The sequence below is a fragment of the Nycticebus coucang genome, chromosome 2, assembly GCF_027406575.1.
Source record: "Nycticebus coucang isolate mNycCou1 chromosome 2, mNycCou1.pri, whole genome shotgun sequence".
Lineage (NCBI taxonomy): Eukaryota > Metazoa > Chordata > Mammalia > Primates > Lorisidae > Nycticebus > Nycticebus coucang.
The window spans coordinates 156,690,917-156,710,147 of record NC_069781.1 but is presented as its reverse complement, the minus strand read 5'-3'; the positions used below and the strand labels follow the sequence as shown (position 1 = coordinate 156,710,147).

At 42.2% G+C, this 19,231-nt stretch overlaps 1 protein-coding gene across 2 annotated transcripts; it reads left to right on the top strand.

Moving 5' to 3' along the window:
- Window positions 1-3,689: 3,689 nt before the first annotated feature.
- CFAP20 (cilia and flagella associated protein 20) lies at window positions 3,690-18,526 on the top strand. Of its 2 annotated transcripts, none has more exons than XM_053602905.1 (6): window positions 3,690-4,033; window positions 15,523-15,602; window positions 16,246-16,357; window positions 16,941-17,129; window positions 17,496-17,606; window positions 18,091-18,526. In XM_053602905.1, the coding sequence occupies exons 1-6, from the start codon at window positions 3,950-3,952 to the stop codon at window positions 18,094-18,096; spliced, it is 582 nt and encodes a 193-aa protein (XP_053458880.1). In that variant the 5' UTR covers window positions 3,690-3,949; the 3' UTR covers window positions 18,097-18,526. The 2 variants fall into 2 exon arrangements, 1 of the variants encoding a protein (XP_053458880.1); XR_008382524.1 differs by having other exon boundaries at window positions 3,698-4,033; window positions 17,222-17,606.
- Window positions 18,527-19,231: the final 705 nt, after the last annotated feature.

The following is a 19,231-nucleotide window of genomic DNA, read 5'->3' as shown; positions in this document are numbered from 1 at the left end:
GTCTGTGGTCACTCTGATGGATTTGCCTCTGTAGATCAACTGGAGCTTACTCCTGGCAGCTTGCAGAATCTTTTCTTTTGTCTTGACTTTGGACAGGTTCATCACAATGTGTCTTGGAGAAGCTTGGTTAGAGTTGAGGCGACCTGGGGTCTGATATCCCTCTGAAAGCAGTGTGTCAGAATCTTTGGTGATATTTGGGAAATTTTCTTTTCTAATATTCTCTAGTATGGCTTCCATTCCTCTGGGGCATTCTTCTTCCCCTTCTGGAATTCCTATAACTCACATGTTGGAACACTTCATAAAGTCCCATAATTCTGACAGTGAACATTCTGCTTTCTCTCTCTTCTTTTCTGCCTCTTTTACTATCTGAGTTATCTCAAGAACTTTGTCTTCTACCTCTGAAATTCTTTCTTCTGCATGGTCTAACCTGTTGCTGATACTTTCCATTGCATCTTTAAGTTCCCTAATTGGCTGTTTCAGTTCCTTCAGCTTTGCTATATCCTTTTTATATTCTTCATATCGTTCATCTCTTTTTTGATTCTGTTTTTGGATTTCCTTTTGGTTATTTTCCACTTTATTAGCAGTTTCCTTCATTGTTTCCATCATTTCTTTCATTGTTTTCAACATGTGTATTCTAAATTCCCTTTCTGTCATTCCTAACATTTCTTTATAGGTGGAATCCTCTGCAGTAGCTACCTCATGGTCCCTTGGCAGGGTTGTTCTGGACTGGTTCTTCATGTTGCCTGGAGTTTTCTGCTGATTCTTCCTCATGAGTGATTTCTTTTATCTGTTTCCTTGCCCTAATTTTCCTTTCACTTCCTCTTGCTCTTTAAGTTCTTGTGCCTGTGGACTAAGGGTTCGATGAGTTCTTTTGGTACAGGACCAGAAGGGTGAGAAGGTTGAAGAGCAAGAAAGGGATGAAAGAAAGGAGGACCGAGTGAAAAGAAAAAAAAAAATAGAGAAAGGAGAGGGGGTGGGTAAAAGGAATATTGACAAAAAGAAGAGAGGCACCGAAAGAGGGAGACAGAGCAATATAGGTGTACAGTAGGGTACTTTGACACAACCTTTAAAAAAAACCACTTTCTTGGGGTGCCCAGTTGGGTGGTTCCCTTGAGGTCAGCAGCTCTTTGCTAACCTGATCAGACACAGTACCCCACCTCCACGAAGTAGAGAGAAAAAACAAAAATGCTATAAATCAAACCAAAACAAGCAAAGAGAAAACTTTACGGGATAAAATTGGGTGAAAAACCAAATAATAGGGGTAGAAACACTAGCAAAAATAAAGTTCTAGTTATTGAAAAAGGCAGCAATGGGAAATTATAATTAAAATAAAAAAATTGAGAAAGAAAAAAGATCTGTACAGAAAAGGTTGAAATTAAAAACAAAACAACATCAACATCAAAATAAACAAAAAAACAACCAAACAAATAAAACAATAACAAACAAACAAACGAAAAACCAGAATACAACCAAAAACAAAGCAGTATGTATATGTTGTTGAATATTGTCTGGGCAACACGTGGTCTTCTGGGTTATGAGATGTTAATCACAGTTGTGATACGACTGGAAGCTGCTGATTTCTCAAACCCCAGCAGGTAGACACCCTAAATCTCTCTTCAGCCCTCTTCAAAGGCACTTTGAACTTGTAAACTTGCTGAGCAGAAGCTTTCCCAGGAAAGTGCTTGTCGCTGGAATCACTGCTGAAATGGCTATCAACTTACCCAATGTGCCAAAACAGTTCTCACTCTGCCCCTGAGGGTTAGGGCTGCAAGGCGGCTCAGACCCCACCCTTAGGCTACTCAGTCGCTAGGTTACCAGCTCCCACCCATTTCTAGCTCTGCGACCCTGAGGGCGGAGCTTGCCGGGGCAGATCACTCACATTGACTCCCTGTGGCCCACAGCCAAACACTATTAGCTCCGTCAGGCTCAGCGGCTCAGACTGGGGCCCTAGACAGCAGCCAAAGTTCTCAGCACTCCCGCTCAGGCTCTCCCCAAGGCAGTTCAACTGAGTGCCAAGTCCAAAGACACCAAAACAGTTCACAGGTAAGGCCTTTCCGGTTTGCAGTCTCGCTGCTTCTGAATTTACAGTTGCGGGCGGGTTCAGACCCATTGAACACATGTGACCACTTGCTGGTTTTCCACTGTTTTAGTCCTCCTCTTGGGGTCCAGAAGTCTCTCGCTGAGTCCCTGTATCCACGGGGTGATGATAGGCAGATCCCACCAGCCAGACATGCCTGGAGTCCTATCTCCCCAGACTCATGGTGCCCAGATGCAAGGAAGCTGTTACTCAGCCGCCATCTTGCTCTCCTCTGCCCAAGTTTTTGCTTTCTATGGCAATAAGAGTCATATATTTTCCCCTTGAGTTCAAAAATTCTGGCTGGATTATCCAGGGGGTTGATGTGAGGATTTAATGAGTTGATACAGCCTAAAGTATTTTATATAGTGCCTAATACATAATAAATGCTCAATTTACTGCTGTAATGGATAAAAACTGATATAATGATGATGATGTCAGCTGCAGGCTCCTTTCCGTCAGTCATAAAACCTAACACAGGCTGAGGCACACACTGTAGTATGTCTGGAGATGCTCAGTGACTGATGGGTGTCTTCAATGTTTGGGATTTCCACACTTGAAATACCATAGCTTATTTTATTTCTTTTCCAAAATGTTCTAGGTATTATATGGTAATTGATATTTTAAAAAATGACCTGTAGGTTCCACTCAACCTACTCGACCTTTATTGTTTAATTTGATTAATTTCTGCGTATATATTAATGTTCAGGCTTTTGTTTTCCAATTAATGCACTGTAGGTGGTAAACTTTCCTCATAGTATGGCTTTGACTGCATCTCACATGTTAAGATACCTACTGGGATGATCCTATGTTAAAGTCAGTGATATGTTAACATATAAGGCGCTTAACACCATTAGCGCTCAATATTGGTTAACTTGCTATAACCTTGCTATAAACAAGCATTTATTTGGCGTTCGCAGGACACCAGGTAAGGTACCTTGCCAGTCAAGAGCCACTTCCCTCTGCCCTGCTCTTTTTTTTTTTTTTTGTAGAGACAGTCTCACTTTATGGCCCTTGGTAGAGTGTCGTGGCCTCACACAGCTCACAGCAACCTCCAACTCCTGGGCTTAAGCGATTCTCTTGCCTCAGCCTCCCAAGTACCTGGGACTACAGGCGCCTGCCACAACGCCCGGCTATTTTTGTTTGGTTGCAGTTTGGTCGGGGCTGGGCTTGAACCCGCCACCCTCGGTATATGGGGCCGGCGCCTTACCGACTGAGCCATAGGCGCCGCCCACCCTCCTCTTTTCTTTAAGTGACCTAACTCCTCCTTCCTCTGCAGGGGGCGGGGCCTGACACACACACACACACACACACACACACACACCCCCTCTCTTCATCCCTCCCCGTTTCCATGACACCACGCAAGCGCTAACACGTATCTGTGATCTCTTTATCTCCTTCCGCAGTCCAAAAAAGCAGTTCTCGGACAACGATGAAAAAATAGTCCCTTGGCAACAGAGTTCTTTTCACAAAGGGAGGATCAAAAGGGCGGGATCTGTGAGCAGAAAGAACCGGAAGTCCTAATCCTTGTGGCGGGATTGGTTTCGCGCTCCCAGGGGGGCGGGCCCATATGGGCGGATGGATTCATGTTAAGCAGCAGGCGCCTTCCGCCTCCATTTAAGGCGGAGAGAGCGGTGTGGCCGGCAGTTGCCGTGGTTTCTGTACTGAGGTGACCTTTTCGTTGCTCAAGTTGGCGAACATAGCGTTCCTGTCTCTCCGTCCCGCCGTCAGGAGTGCAGAGGGGGAGGTCAGAAGCTCAGCTACTCTTCTTCAGACCAGGGCCGACACCCTACTTTGCCTTCGCCACTCAGTGTTCATATCTACTCCGGGGCCTAAATCGGCTCCGGGGCGGCTGCGGAGAAGGCCGCCTGCGAGATGTTCAAAAACACTTTCCAGAGCGGCTTCCTCTCCATCCTCTACAGCATCGGCAGCAAGCCCCTGCAAATTTGGGACAAAAAGGTCGGCTAGGGGCGGCGGGGCGGGGTGCAGGGGCGCTTCCTTGTGGTCCGGGGGTTGGGGACGGGGAATAGTTGTGTCGATTTGGGGCCTGGGAGAGGCTGGGAGGCCGCTGCTGTTCCTTGTGGCTGCCCCGCGGGACTGAGGCGCAAGGCGGGCGCGTGGTGTAAGCAGCGTGCGGGGGTTGGGGCTGCATTTGGGTGGGCGTGGCTGGGGCGTAAGTGTCCGGTGGCTGTGGTGTGGTTGGTACCGCGGTCCCGTGCCGCAGACTTGGTCAGTTTTTTTGAGCCACCATTTCCCTATCGTCAATATAATGGGGTTGATAGTGCTCATCTCATAGCGTGAAACGCCTAAACTTATGTGAGGAAGCTTTGGGGACATACAGATGAAAGGAACTGCTGTTCACAGATTCCACAAATACCCAGTTTTGTGCCAGGCACTGTCCTGGGCACTAGACACAGACTCTTTGTTCAGGCACCCTCAGAGGCATAGCTAGAAAGGCTCCAGCCAAGCCAGTGATGCTTGGGTTTCATTCATTTGCTTCCTTCTTCTCACTCATCCCTAATAAACCAGAATTCTGTGGCTTTGAGCTGCTTTTCTACTTTCTGAGAGTTGGAGTCGGTACTTGGCCTTTAGTGCCTGATTTCCCTTTCAGGAAAACTGCAAAATGATGACAAAAGTCTTGTCTGAATTAATAATCTCAGAGCTAAATACAGTGTCTTTATTTAGGCATCGACCAGCTGATAGTTTAACTGACAACAGGAGATAATGACCCTGTCTACATTTTGGAAATGTTAAGTAACCGCTACCTGTCTATGAGTTGGTCTGCATTTTATTACTTCGGTATTTCTATCCTTGTGCAAATCCCAGGTAATCAGCCGTACCAATTTTTGAATATAATTTAAGGTAGGCACTCCAATATGGAAGAAGGTGATATAGGGAATATCCTTAGCTATCTCCTGCTTTGGAGAGAATGGAGAGAGATGGTATACTGAATGGTGTTTTTATAGAGATGCATGTGGAGCAATTTAAGCTGGATTTATTGGTAATGAAGCCAAGGATTTCGGATTTTAGAACAACTTCTGTTTCTCCTTGTCCATAGATGAGAGCCTTGGGCCACATAGAAGTTGGGAGAGAACATGGGCAGCCTGCTTTTCGGTACTAGGGATTTCTACATTTTCAGAGCAACTTTGAGTGTGGTGTGTTCATAGTGTCATTCATGAGGCAGTTGAACGTTCTGAATATAATTAAGCTGGACTTTTGCATATTTGAAAAATCTCTTCTCTTTCAGATGATGCTATCCACAAGCTAGAGCTATTGCCAAGAGTATTACGTAGGAAAGCAGTTCCTTAACTTTTTTCCTGCATTACTAAAGTTTTCATTCAGTTCCTTGGTTTTGTTTGCAATGGAATAAAGCATCACAAACTCTGAAATTACACCTCTGGGAACATTGTAAAGATGTTGGTTCCCAGCTGTGGCTTGACTTAGTAATGGGCTGTCAGAAGACCTGAAAAGAGTGGCCTCTGTGTCAGTGGAACTTGGAAACTGAATTGTAACAAAAGTATTGATATAAGTCAATTGAAATAGATCTGAGAAGAGGAAGGAGGGAGGGCTTGGGGAGTTAAGGGATAGGGTTCACCTTTTGGGGGCGGGACACAAATACAAGAGGGTCCTTATCTAACAAAAGCAATCAATTTAACCTGCTTCTGTGTACCCTCAATGAATCCCCAACAATAAAAAAAAAAGAAAGAAAGCAAGAAAAGAAATAGAAACTGGGACTTGACCTAGGACAAGAGGTTTTCAGAGCAAGTCAGAGAACTAACACTAAAAAAATTCCAGTGGTGGTCAGTGTAACTGGCTTATTGTACCCTCAATGAATCCCCAACAATAAAAAAAAAAAAAATTCCAGTGGTGGGGAGGCCTTAGAATTTCTGGTATGAAACTTCTATCAGTTTTCTATTTTAACCCTTCTGAACTTGATCTCAATGTGGTGTGTTTTATTTTTCAAATGTAGCTTTTTGATTAGTCAAAATGTTTACACAGAGAATATAAAAGCAAAGTAACCATGGTGCGCTGTGTCCCTTAACGGTGCCACTAGAGGTCAGATGGTAGCCTAATGAGATAAACACGTGAAAACATTTAAATTGATTGGCAGGATTAGTTAAATGGACTAAATTAAACAGACGCTTTGCAAAGAAAACCTGTAGAACACTGATTTCAGGCAAATTCCTCACAATGGTAGAAGTTAATAATTTATTTCTAACACTTATTTAGAGTAGATTGGAAAGTGTTTAGAAGTGAGTCTCCTACCCCCAGGGAAAGGGAAGGAGATGGAGGGAAAGGAAAGTTTGGAGCCATATCCATAGGCTTTGTTGTTTGTGTATTTTTTCTCAGCTGTATTATAAAGTCTGGAATCCAATCCAGTTGGGGCAATGCCGGGAATTGATACACTTATCAAAGATTTATTGAGCAACAGCTAAGTGATAGGCATTGTGTAGATTTGGGAAGATAGAGAAGACATTTTTCCTTCTCCTAGGGAATAAGGCAAAGTTGTGGTAAGGGCAAAGTGGAGGCGGAGGGAAGGACACACTTGTCTAGCCCGGACCTCTTCCATTAGGTATGTATTGAGTATGGTGCGTATTTTTAATTATTTTTATTTCACACATCTTTTACTAGTCTCCTTCCTGAGTTTATAGAGAAAGCATGTCTTTTCTTTTTCTTTCTTTCTTTTTTTTAGAGACAGAGTCTCACTTTATCACTCTCAGTAGAGTGCCGTGGCATCAGGCAGATCACAGCAACCTCCAACTCCTGGGCTTAGGCGATTCTCTTTACTTAGCCTCCTGGGCAGCTGGGATTACAGGCACCCACCACAATGCCTGGCTATTTTTGTTGTTGTTGTTGTTGTTGCAGTTTGACTGGGTCCGGGTTTGAACCCGCCACCCTCAGTATATGGGGCCAGTGCCCTACTCACTGAACCACAGGCGCCGCCTGAGAAAGCGTTTCTATTTGGTTTCTATGAAGACTCTCGAAAACTTAGGTTTGACTTCTGTTTAGGCTTTGTGAATGTGAGAAGAGAATGCAGTATTCACAATACCACTTAATTTGCAAACTATTTTGTGGGTATGGCTTGCTCATAATGTTTGTTAACCCCTGCATTTTATCCTACACTCTTTGAAGCTCATAGCCCTCCACATCTCATTCTTCAAATCTAAACTTAAACATCATTTTCTTTCCCTCCCTCCCTTCCTTTCTCTCTTTTTTTCATCCCTGGATGGGCACTTAAGCATTATTTTCGATGGGAGCTTAAATCTTCTCCATGTTCCTGTGGCTCTCTAGATTGGGTTATGGCAGTTTTCTATTGTGTATTGCAGGTTCTTTAAGAGAAAAAAAATAGTATCTTTGAAACCTGGTTATGTTCCATTTTAGTTGTGTAATTTTGCGCAAGTATTAACAGTTCAGTTTTCTCATCAACGTTTCATGATTATAAACAAATGAAGACGTATATGACATGGTTAGTAACATGGCATATACAGTCATGGGTCACATAATGAAGTTTTTGGTCAATGACAGACTATATATACGACAGAGGTTCTGTAAGATTATAATGGAAAAATTCCTGTCACTTAGTGACATCATAGCTGTCTTACTGTCATAACACAATGCATTACTTACGTGTTTGTGAGTAAATGTAAACAAATCTACACTGCCAGTGATATGAAATTACAGAACATACAGTTATGTAGAGTACATAGTACTTGATAAAATATGTTGCTGGTTTATGTATCTACTGTACTGTTTATCATTTTTATTATAAATAACCTACTTGTTTTTGTTTTTTTGAGACAGAGGCTCACTCTGTTACTCAGGCTAGTCTGCCATGGTGTCAGCCTAGCTTACAGCAGCCTCAAACTCCCGGGTCTAAGCTATTCTCCTGTCTCTACCTGAGTAGCTGGGACTACAGGAATGTGCCACCATACCCAGCTAATTTTTTCTATTTTTAGTAGAGATGGGTCTCGCTCTTGCTCAGGCTGGTCTCCAACTCCTGACTTCAAGCAATCCTCCCACCTAAGCATAACAGAATGCCAGGATTACAGGCATGAGCTACTTTTTTTTTTGCAGTTTTTGGCCAGGGCTGGGTTTGAACTCCCCACCTCTGGCATATGGGGCTTGTGCCCCACCCCTTTGAGCCACAGGCGCCGCCCCAGAGCTACTTACTTTTTAAAAAAGTTTAACTGTAAAACAGCCTTTGTCAGGGCCTTCAGGATGTATTCTAGAAGAAGGCATTGTTATCATAGGACATGACAACTCCGTCAGTGTTATTGCCCCTGAAGACCTAGTGGAACAAGATAAGGAGGTGGAAGACAGTGATATTATTGATTCTGACACTTGGTAAACCTAGGGTAATGTGTTTGTCATAGTTTCTTTTTTTTTTTTTTTTTTTGAGACAGAGTCTCAGTGTGTCATCCTTGGTAGAGTGCCATGGCATCACAGCTCACAGCAACCTCAAACTCTTGGGCTTAAGGGATTCTCTTGCCTCAGCCTCCGAAGTAGCTGGGACTACAGGCGCCCACCACAACACCCGGCTATTTTTTTTGTTGCAGTTTGGCCAGGGCCAGGTTTGAACCTGCCACCCTCGGTATATGGGGCCGGTGCCCTACTCACTGAGCCACAGGCGCCACCCAGAAAAAAATTTTTAATAAATTCAGTGTAGCCAAATTGTACAGTGTTTTTAAGTCTGCAGCCGACAGCAGTATATAGTAATGTCATAGACCTGCATATTCGCTCACCATTACTCAGTGGCTCACCCAGAGCAAGTTTTAGTGCTGCAAACTCCATTCGTGCTAAGCATCTTATCCAGGTATACCATTTTTCTCTTATGCCATATTTTTATTATATTTTTTCTGTACTTAGATATGTTTAAATACACAAATACTTAGCCATTGTGTTACAGTTGTCTACAGCATTCAGTGCAGTAATTTCATGTACAGGTTTGTAGCCTATAGCCTAGGTATACAGTAGGTTATGCCATTTAGGTTTGTGTAAGTAGAAGCTGTGATGTTCACATAATAATGTTTTTCGATGTATCCCTGTCATTAAGTGATGTGTGACTACAGTTAGTACTTATTAATTTATGGCATGTAGTGTGCTGTATGGCAAGGAACTGAGAGATTTGCTCAAGTCTAAAATGATTTTAGCTGGCAGCGCCCCGTAGTTCAGTGGGTAGGGTGCCAGCCACATACACTGAGGCTGGAAGGTTCAAACCTGGCCCAGGCCAGCTAAAACAACAATGACAACTACAACAACAAAAATATAGCCTGGTGTTGTGGCGGGGGCCTGTAGTCCCAGCTACTTGGGAGGCTGAGACAAGAGAATTGCTTAAGCCCAAGAGTTGGAGGAGGCTAGGGATGCCTAGGAATAGCCTAGTTAGATGCCTAGGAATAGGAAGTATATGGTAAAACCGTACTTCAGAAATTGTATAATTTAATCATGGAACCATGGCTTTCCCAGTCCTTAATGTGGCTCTAAGGCCGCACAGCCCTGGTCTGGCATTTGCTTAACTAGTTCTTCAGGTTCATTCACCTCACCAGGTTCCTCCTCTTAGCAGTAGATTCCTACTGAATGAAAAGAAGTCCTGTTCTGTCTTACCTTCAAGCTTGTGCTTTTTCTGGACCCTACCCCCTCGCCCCCCATTTCTCTATTTCTTGGTAATTTTATTTTGGCCAGGGCCGGGTTTGAACCCGCCACCTCCGGTATGTGGGGCCAGCGCCCTACTTAGTGAGCCACCCGCGCCGACCTTTCTCTATTTCTTTATTAGTCTCCAGGTCACAATTCATAAGTGCTTCATCTGGGAGGCCTTCCTTGACTTTCTAGGCTAAGTTAATTTATATACAACTATAATTCTCATCACACTTGAAATTAGCTCTTGCTCTGTAGCCCAGGCTAGAATACCATGGCACAAATCTAGTACACTGCAACCTTAAGTTCCTGGGATCAAGTGATTCCTTGCCTTGCCTCCCAAACCCCTGGGATTACAGGCATATACCGCCACCCTGGCCTACTTGAAACTGGCTTCTTAAGGTCTGTGTTCCTGGCTATGCTACCTTTCCTGATAGAGATCTTTGTAAATTTTTAAACCAAGAGTGTAGAAGAAATTAGGGGTTTCTTTATGATCCCTTAACTTCTAGAACCTGCAAATCTTTTTTTTTTTTTTTTTTTTTTTAAATAATTCAGTGCAGGATTTTATTTATTTATTTTGGCCGGGGCTAGGTTTGAACCCGCCACCTCTGGCATATGGGACCAGCTCCCTACTCCTTGAGCCACAGGCGCTGCCCTAGAACCTGCAAATCTTACAGTATTGATTTTTTTTAATTGTTATTTTTCTATTTCAAAGTAACACAGGGTACATATTTTTGGGTTACATTGTTTTCACTTCCAGAGTAAAGTTCCAGTTGTAAAAGAGCCCCTCACCCTGCCCTCCCTCCTTCCAATTGTCCTCCCCCTGCTCCCTTCCCCCTCTCCCTCTGCCCCCTTACTAGACTATATTTGTGTTTTATTGTTCATATGAACATGTAATTCTTTATATATTGGTTTCATATTAGTATAGAGTACATTGGATACATCTCTACTCCTGAGAAACTCTACCAAGAATGTGTAGTATTTATTAAAGGACTCATGTTTAATGTAAACATTACTTTTGGTTTGTGAGGAAAGTACCAGGAGGTTCTCTTCCCACTTATATCCATGTGTAACATTGTATAATATTTGGTCTTTACTGGCAATACCCTAAAACTCGGCAAAATGAGATTATTAATTCACAAAAGCTTCTCTTTCTTTGCTCCCTCTTCTCTTCTTGTCTTTCTCTCAGCTGCTGCTGTTTCCTCCCCTGTTCCCAAAGTAAATATTAGAACCAGAGTCTTTTGTTGTTGATGCTGGGTAATGTTATTCCCATTTCCTGTTCCTAATTTTAAAAATGAACACAGTCTCTCTTCAGAAAAAGTGTTCCCTACATCCTAGCTTTTAGCTAGCAGACCTTGTGGATACACGTTAAATTGATGTAATTTCCAGTAGTAGAATTGAGTGCATTTGGATATACAAGTAGTAAAACGATTTTTTTCTGACTTTCCCAGTGTTGGTCAATGTTTTTCACTATTTTAAGTAATAGTTTTTGTTGTAATTGAATTCTAGGGCATAGGTTTTAGTTATACTTGCCTTTTCAAGGCACTGATAGGGAAACACTGGTTAGCAGTGTACATAATTGTCCTCATATTAACTAAGGGGTGGTCTTTGTGTACGCAGAGTTGCTTCTCTGCTGTCTGGATAGTCTCTGTAAAGTGCAGCAAAGGGAGAGAAGCCTTTGAACTTTGGAGCCTGCAAGGCTCAGGCATTGTCTGTTGAGGTGGAGCTATGCCCAGTTCTCCCCACAGAGGTCTCCCTCTGCCTAGTTTCTGACTAGGAGCTGGGCCCCAAACCCAGGACAGGGACTTTCCCTACTGAACTGGACAGCTCTAATGGCTTAATGTAAATTGGAACATGTGTCATTAAGACCAGGATGCCAGATGGCTGAGGGTTCAGCTGCCTGCCAGGGTAAGGGGGTGGAGCCAGAAAAATGAAAGTAGGGGGAGGGAATGTCTATAACTGGTGTTATTTTTAAAACACTCACAGAAATATATAGCACCAGTCAGCTTCCTCCCTATCCCAGTAGTATTTTTTTCCTCTCAGCTTAACCCTTCTCCCTGGGGCTTACATGAGGGGAAAAATATCAGTGTTCTTTTTTAGTTGCCCTAGCAACCATGGAAAGCCTGAGAGAATGAGTGTAAGATGAGCTTGAAGGTTCAGCCCCTGCTCAGTGTCTGCAGAGGCTGAGAACCATTCTGATCTATAATCGCCAGTAAACTGGGTGTACCCCCAGCTCATGGGCAACGGAACAGGGGATTCATGAAATTAAAAAAATATAAAAGATTGGCTTTAAATTTTTTTTTTGAGCAATAAAACACTTTTAGCCCATTTTTTGATAGTGGGGATGTGTTATGAATGGTTAACAGGTCAAAGACAGTTGGGTCTTTCTGATTTAGAGGGACATGAAAGAAAACATGCTTCCACTGTGAACAATAAATAAATGCTGACCAGTTCATTTTATCTTCATCAGAAAGTCAGGCCTGCTCAATGGCCTGGTAGAAGCTAAGGAAAGGAAGTTGTTGCTTTCTGAGGACATGTATCTTACTGTACGTGTTTGTCACAGGCTGGTGTGAGGAGAGGGAGTTGTTTCCTGGAAGACCTTTATAATTTAAGGCAGTGATAGGCAGATTTGCAGGGTGGTTGGGAGGCTTTGTTCCAAGTTGCCACCCACCTTTCCCTAATGATCCTAGTTTTAAAGCCTAGAGAAGAGGCTCTGGGAAGTTTCCTGTACTCTGTTGATCATATCTTTGATCAACTGCCGCCCATCCTAGTTTTTTTTTCCCCAGTGAGTTTGTATTTGCAGCCCTTTGAACTTAATAAAGCAGTAAATAATATACTAACAAATCAACTTGATTTCCAACCTCTGTGAACAGTGAGGTTACAGGAGTTTTTCTTTGTGGGATGAACTTTCTCTTTGTTCTGTTTTATTTATTTATTTATCTTTTAGAGACAGAGTTTCACTTTGTCGCCTTCCATAGAGTGCAGTGGCATCACAGCTCACAGCAATCTCCAGCTCTTGGGCTTAGGCAAGTCTCTTGCCTCAGCCTCCCAAGTAGTTGGGACTACAGGCACCCACCATGCCGCCTGCCACAACGCCCGGCTATTTTTTGTTGCAGTTTGGCCAGGGCTGGGTTTTAACCCGCCACCCTCCGTATATAGGGCCAGCACCCTACTCATTGAGCCACAGGCGCCACCCTGAACTTTCTCTTTCGACAAAGCTCTGTTTAATTTGTCTTACCACCAGCCAGGATCAAACTCTAGAGAGACTAATGGGTACTCCTTCAAAAAAATCTGTATTGACCCACCACATTCTCTTGTAGAACACATCACTGTATTTTCTAAGAGTTAAATTTGTGTGTGTGGTTGTTGTCTAGTAATGCTTTAAGGGAAAGAAATCTCTCTAGGAGGTATGGAAAGTCCAACTAAAAGTTTGCCTCTAGGGCAGAAGCATAGGAATACTACAGAATCTATTCTTGACTTCCAGTCTTGGCTTCTGCAGTAGTGTAAGGCTTTGTTTCCTTCTGTAAAGACCTGAATGGGTCAGATTTGCTGGAGTGTTCCACTGAAGTCATCTGCTATAAACTTTGAGATGGGCAGAAGGCAGATTCCCTAACATTTCCTCCTCGTGAGATCTGGCTGGTCTTTCTGGAGCTTAGGAGGCCTCTTGTTGACTCTGGCCTGAGGGACGTTGGTAGATGTAGATTTGAGGCTGTGCTTTAAAGGTTTACTAAATAGCAACATGTTTAATTACTTCTTAATTCTTTCAATTTGACCATCTATTTCATCTTTGCAGTATGCTCCTTTTTAAGAAAGAACGATTATGTTATTGAATTAATAGTGGTTTGTTATAAAAGTAGTATTTACATCTTGTTGGAATACTGCCAGCTCTTATCGTTGGGGCTGTTCATGTTATTTGGGAATAATGTCTTGATTAATTCCTCTTTCACCAACAAGTCCACCTAATTTTCCACAGAAAATACTGGAGGGATATCACCACTTTGGTTGGCAGTGTGTGCATGTTCTACACTTACCCAAGTCTTTGTGCTCTTAATCTCCCTTGGAAAGAGGCCCAGAATTCAAAGTAGGAGGGCACTGACCATTGCCAGCTTTGTTTCAATGTGACGTCTGTGTCTTGAGAACCTAAGAAATGCTACATTGGCGGAGATTGGGGTCCTGTCTAGCTCAGCATTCTGTCTCTGACAGTGGGCACCAAATATGTTTTGTGGAACGGCATTCTTCATGCTGGCAGCCTCTTGGCTTTTGTGATCTACCCCAGCATCTGTGGCTTCCTCCAGTAGTCTGTGGTGGATATGTTATCCAAGAACTTTTTTGAAACACTCCTTGAAAACCTATTCAGATGTGTCAGCTTTTAGGGTGGCAGATTCCTTAAGTCAGCAAATATCTGAATGCTTGTCTATACCTAGCACAGTACTAAGCACCAAAATAGAAATGATGCTTAATAACTGATCTCTATTCTTGCTTGAGCTTATTATGCTGTTTTAAGGAGACAAGATTTAGTCGGAGTTGTACAAAAGGGTGGGAGTGATATCATATGTCACCTGGAGAACCCCAAGCATTCCCCAGGTAGATGGACTACTCACAGAGACTAATGTCTAAAAACAGATTGCCATATAACTAATAATCTGTGTTGAAATATTACAACCATCAAATTCAACACTGTTCTCTCTTTATATGCAAGCCGAATGGAAAGCCAAATTGTAATCAGAAGGCTGATTAGTGAAAGAGGGGAGCTTTAGTCATTGTGATTGAGTCATTGAATATAACCCAAAGCAGCTGTTTTCACAATACTTAGGAAAAGACCATGTTTGTCTTTCTGACATATCTCGTGCTAACCCTAGTTGAGCTTTTTCATGTGCTAATACATTCAGCCCTACCATCCTGCCTGTTTCCAAAGTGCCTTTGCTTATCTCTGCTCTTTCCATATTAGGCACTTAAGAGTTTGATGCTTGAAGATAATTATTCTTCCCTAAATATCTTGAGAGGAGGAATCTGTAATAAGTATTAATTCCTCCCCATCACGTACCTCCTACATATGCAGCAGATAGTATAAAACCATGTAGGATGAAGTGCTAAATGGTGTAGTCTAAACAACATGAGCCAGCAAAACAAATCATAGAAAAAAGAGGTCAATGTGGGCTGAAAATGCCAAAGAAGGCATCTGTGTGTGACATAGATGGGACTTGAATTCATATTTGAAGAAGTAGAAAGATGGGGAAAACAAGATAAGGAAATACAAAGTAGGAGTAAACCCAGGGGAGAAATGATTTCAGTGTTTGGTTGCTACCCTCCTCAGCTTTCTTTCTTTCTTTTTTTTTAGAGACAGGGTCTTACTCTGTTGCCTTCTTGTTCAGGCTGGTCTTGAACTCTTGGCCTCAAGCAATTCTTCTGTCTTGGAGAGTGCTCGGATTATAGGCATGAGCCACAGCGCTGGCCAATACTCAGCTTTGACCTTTCTGGCCAAAGAAACATGAGGCAGTATGGGGCAGCAGAAAGCCCCCTAAATCCTCAGTCTCCTACTTAGGTTCTGTTGTGAAGATGAAGTGACAATGTATGTGAACATTCCTAGTACATAGTAAGCACTTAGTAAATGTTAGCTGAATCTAAACTGAGTTGATTTCTTCTGGAAGAAATTTATCCTGGTTTACAGATTGCCAAATTACCTGGGATTCCTGGGGTGGTTGATGGACCCCATGTTGGAGTAATATCATGGCTTACTTAAATACTATGTAAAAGCATACAGTGTCACAGGCTTCTATCTTGTACTCCTTGGACTAATATAACTTTCTTCTTTATAGGTGCGGAATGGCCACATCAAACGAATTACTGATAATGACATCCAGTCCCTTGTGCTTGAGATTGAAGGGACAAATGTCAGGTAGGTTGCCGGTTCTGTTCTCACAGCAACATCATATACGAGGGAGGCACAGTACATTATAAAGGATAATATAGCACAAATGCCAAGTTGGACTTCCTGATGTAAATCCAGCTCTGCTGCTTGGAGCTTATGTTACTTAATCCCCTGGGCCTAAATAGTCTTATCATAAAATGAGGAGAATGACAGTACATTTTCTTTACAGGCATATTGTGAGGATTAAATAAATGAATATGTATAAAACACTTAAAAACATGCTTAGTGTATAGTTAAGCAGTATGCATTAGCTATGCTATTACTGTTTAACCAAAGTATGTGTTGGGAGTGGGCGAGGTTGTACTGGTCAGTGGGTGGCCAATGTGGTTTTCAGTGCCCTAATAATCTTAGTTTTGTTTTTCTACTGTTCTCACTCTGTTTTTCAAATATTATATTGCTGATATCTAGTCCTGTGTTAAGCTTTTCTTTCCGAATTAAGCATTTTTTAAAGCGTCCTCTAACTCAAGCATTGAAGGACTCATTGGATGAAGTATCTGAATCTTATAGATCTGCTTTCTAGTTTATCCTCTTGGACTATGTATTGTTGTTGTGCATACCACAAAGGAAAAAAGGCAAGTGATATGTTTATTGGTATTTCCTCTCTCTACAGCACCACATATATCACATGTCCTGCAGACCCTAAGAAGACACTGGGAATTAAGCTTCCTTTCCTTGTCATGATTATTAAAAACCTGAAGAAATATTTTACCTTCGAAGTACAAGTGAGTACATGACTGTGTCACTCTTAGGTATACCAAGGAGATAGCTTTCAACTTATAGGAAAAAGTAGCCCTACAAAAGTAACTTTATCCTTTTGTATGTTTTCGTTTCTGCCTCTCTTAGAAGCTCAATGTAGTCCTTGTTATTTTGACAGTTTGGTATTAGTCAAAATTTAATGTCAGACTTTTAAACAAGCACCTAGAAAATCTATTCAATAGCTATAAGTTTTCAAAGCTTAAAGAGTTAGCTTGGTATCCATTTGGAATGTAATTATTTGATATTGGGTCATCATTCACTATTTTAGTATTTTTAACTTTTCAAAGGGAAGAATGTTTATGAACTCATTCTATGGCCTGAGAGCCTGCCGGGTGTGTCATATGTCATAAACAGCTGGTGTTGCCTTGGCAACAGACAAGATAAACTTCCGGGCCATCTGCATCCAGTGTATGACCTATGTGTGTTTATTCTCCTCTGGATCTCAGCCTTGGGAAACTAGGCTATGGGAGTTCAGGTCCTGGTCTTCACAAAATTGTTTGCTTCTTCCAAGATGGCGTTGATGCAACTTTTCTTCTCTGTATTTCACAGGTATTAGATGACAAGAATGTACGTCGGCGGTTTCGGGCAAGTAACTACCAAAGCACTACACGGGTCAAACCCTTCATCTGCACCATGCCTATGCGGCTGGATGATGGCTGGAACCAAATTCAGTTCAACTTATCAGACTTCACCCGACGAGCATATGGCACAAATTACATTGAGACCCTAAGAGTGCAGGTACTACTCCTTTTCCAGATGGAGCCCCAAATTGGGGGTGTAGGGGAGTGGGGTATATACTGTCTGATACTGGCTTGTGACCCATGTGGCAGAACAGTATTGGTTTCTGGCTCAAGTTCCCAAGTCACTGTCCAGGGAGTTTTGGCTTCAAAAAGGTCCAAGAAATATTCACGAGTCTGTTCAGATTCAGTGGGCGAATAAAGTAAGTAAAATCTCCTCATGCCAGAATCTACCCCTAAGCCAAGCCAAGAACATGCTAAAGAGAATAAGCTTTTATAGTAGTATGAGAGGGCCTGTAGAAGAACCAGGAAAAAGGAATCAGGCATGTTTAGCCTCTCTTAGCACAAACAAGGCTTGTGTCCACAGATCCATGCAAATTGTCGCATCCGAAGGGTTTACTTCTCAGACAGACTCTACTCAGAAGATGAACTGCCCGCAGAGTTCAAACTTTATCTCCCAGTTCAGAACAAGGCAAAGGTAAGGACAGTGAGCTGCGCGGAGTTGTTTCTGGAAGATGCTCTACTTAAAAGTTCAGCTGCAGAGCCTATCTATGTTGACACGTGGGTCATACAGATTCCATTTATATCATAAGAACTCAAGTCTTCTTCCACCATCAGCACTGAATAAGGAATAATCCTGTGAAACATTCTGTTAACTGCAGTCTCCACCTTCACAAGGTGATCCTGTCCCTCCTCAGGGGCATTGTGCTGCTTCCTGTTTACAGAACTTCTTTAAGAATATCCTTCATCTTAACCTCTTTATCTGCTCAAATTTTATCAGCTGATGGGTCCCCTCTAACACAATAGTGCTTCCATGCCTACCTGCTATAGACATGTATACGTTCCCTATAGCCCAGTGTCCACTTGAGTGTCACCAGAGGGGGGGGCTAGTAGCACTGACCATCTATTTTCTGGTAGCTTAAACTGATGCCTCTTTTCTGTTTTGTTTTGTTTTTCTGCAGCAATAACTCGAATACAACTCAAGGGATAGACCCTGGATTTGACTCTTAGATTAAAAAAGAAATTGTCTGGAGGACAATGCAAAAGCATATTTATATTAGTTCACTCTGCTATAGTTCTTTTATTTACTACTTGGTGTCTGTTGTTGTCACCAATGGCCATGCCATAACTTTGCAATTGCATTGTAAATACAGTAGGGGATTAAGCAGTCCTGTGAGTGATAAGTGAATGCTGGAGTTTATCCTGCTGCCTGCCCCAGAGTTTGGGGAGACATTTACCATGAACTTACAGAATTAAAGACGCCCCATGAAGCAATTTCAGACCAATACTTCTTCTTACGGTTCATTCTTTGTTTTATATATTATCTAAATATATGTATATGCTGTGTAATACTCATAATCTGGAAATGAATAAAATGTTATATTCTTGGTTTGTAAATTTGTTCCTAACTTGTCTTTAATGGTGATGTTGCCTTTGTAATATGAAAATAGCATACATTTCATGCTGTGAGATATCTTGCATTGAGCAATGTAAAGAACAAGACTGGTGGAGCATGATGGCTCATGCCTGTAATCCCAACACTTTGAGAGGCCAAGATGGGAAGGATCACTTGAGACCAGGAGTTCAAGACCAGCCTAGACAACATAGCAAGACTCCATCTCTATTAGCCAGATGTCATGGTGCATGCCTGTAGTCCCAGCTACTTGGTAGACTTAAGTGGGAGGATCGCTTGAGCCCAGGAATTTGAGGTTACAATGATCTATGATCATGCTATTGCACTCCAGCCAGGGCAACAGAGTAAGACTCTTTTAAAAAGAACAAGATAGATCTATACAGTTGACCCTTGAACAACATGGTTTGAACTGTGTAGGTTCACTTATATGCAGATTTTCTCCCACCTCCGCCACGGCTGAGACAGCAGAAACGGCTCCTCTTCCTCCTCAACCTACCTGGCATGTGGACAATGAGGATGAAGACCTTTATTACGATGATCCATGTCCACTTAATGTATTTTCTCTCATTTATGATTTAAATATATTTTCTCTTTTATGGTTTCTTATTAACATTTTCTCTAACTTTATTGTAAGAATATAGTATATAATGTATATAACATACAAAACTTTTTTTTTTTTTTTTGGTAGA

What these genes read in the sequence shown, in the direction of transcription:
- CFAP20 (XM_053602905.1), top strand. Translation starts at nt 3,950, where the DNA reads ATGTTCAAAAACACTTTCCAGAGCGGCTTCCTCTCCATCCTCTACAGC. An exon ending in ATTTTACCTTCGAAGTACAA is followed by an intron (nt 16,358 to 16,940) that starts GTGAGTACATGA and finishes TGTATTTCACAG; the next exon opens with GTATTAGATGACAAGAATGT. An exon ending in TTGAGACCCTAAGAGTGCAG is followed by an intron (nt 17,130 to 17,495) that starts GTACTACTCCTT and finishes TTGTGTCCACAG; the next exon opens with ATCCATGCAAATTGTCGCAT.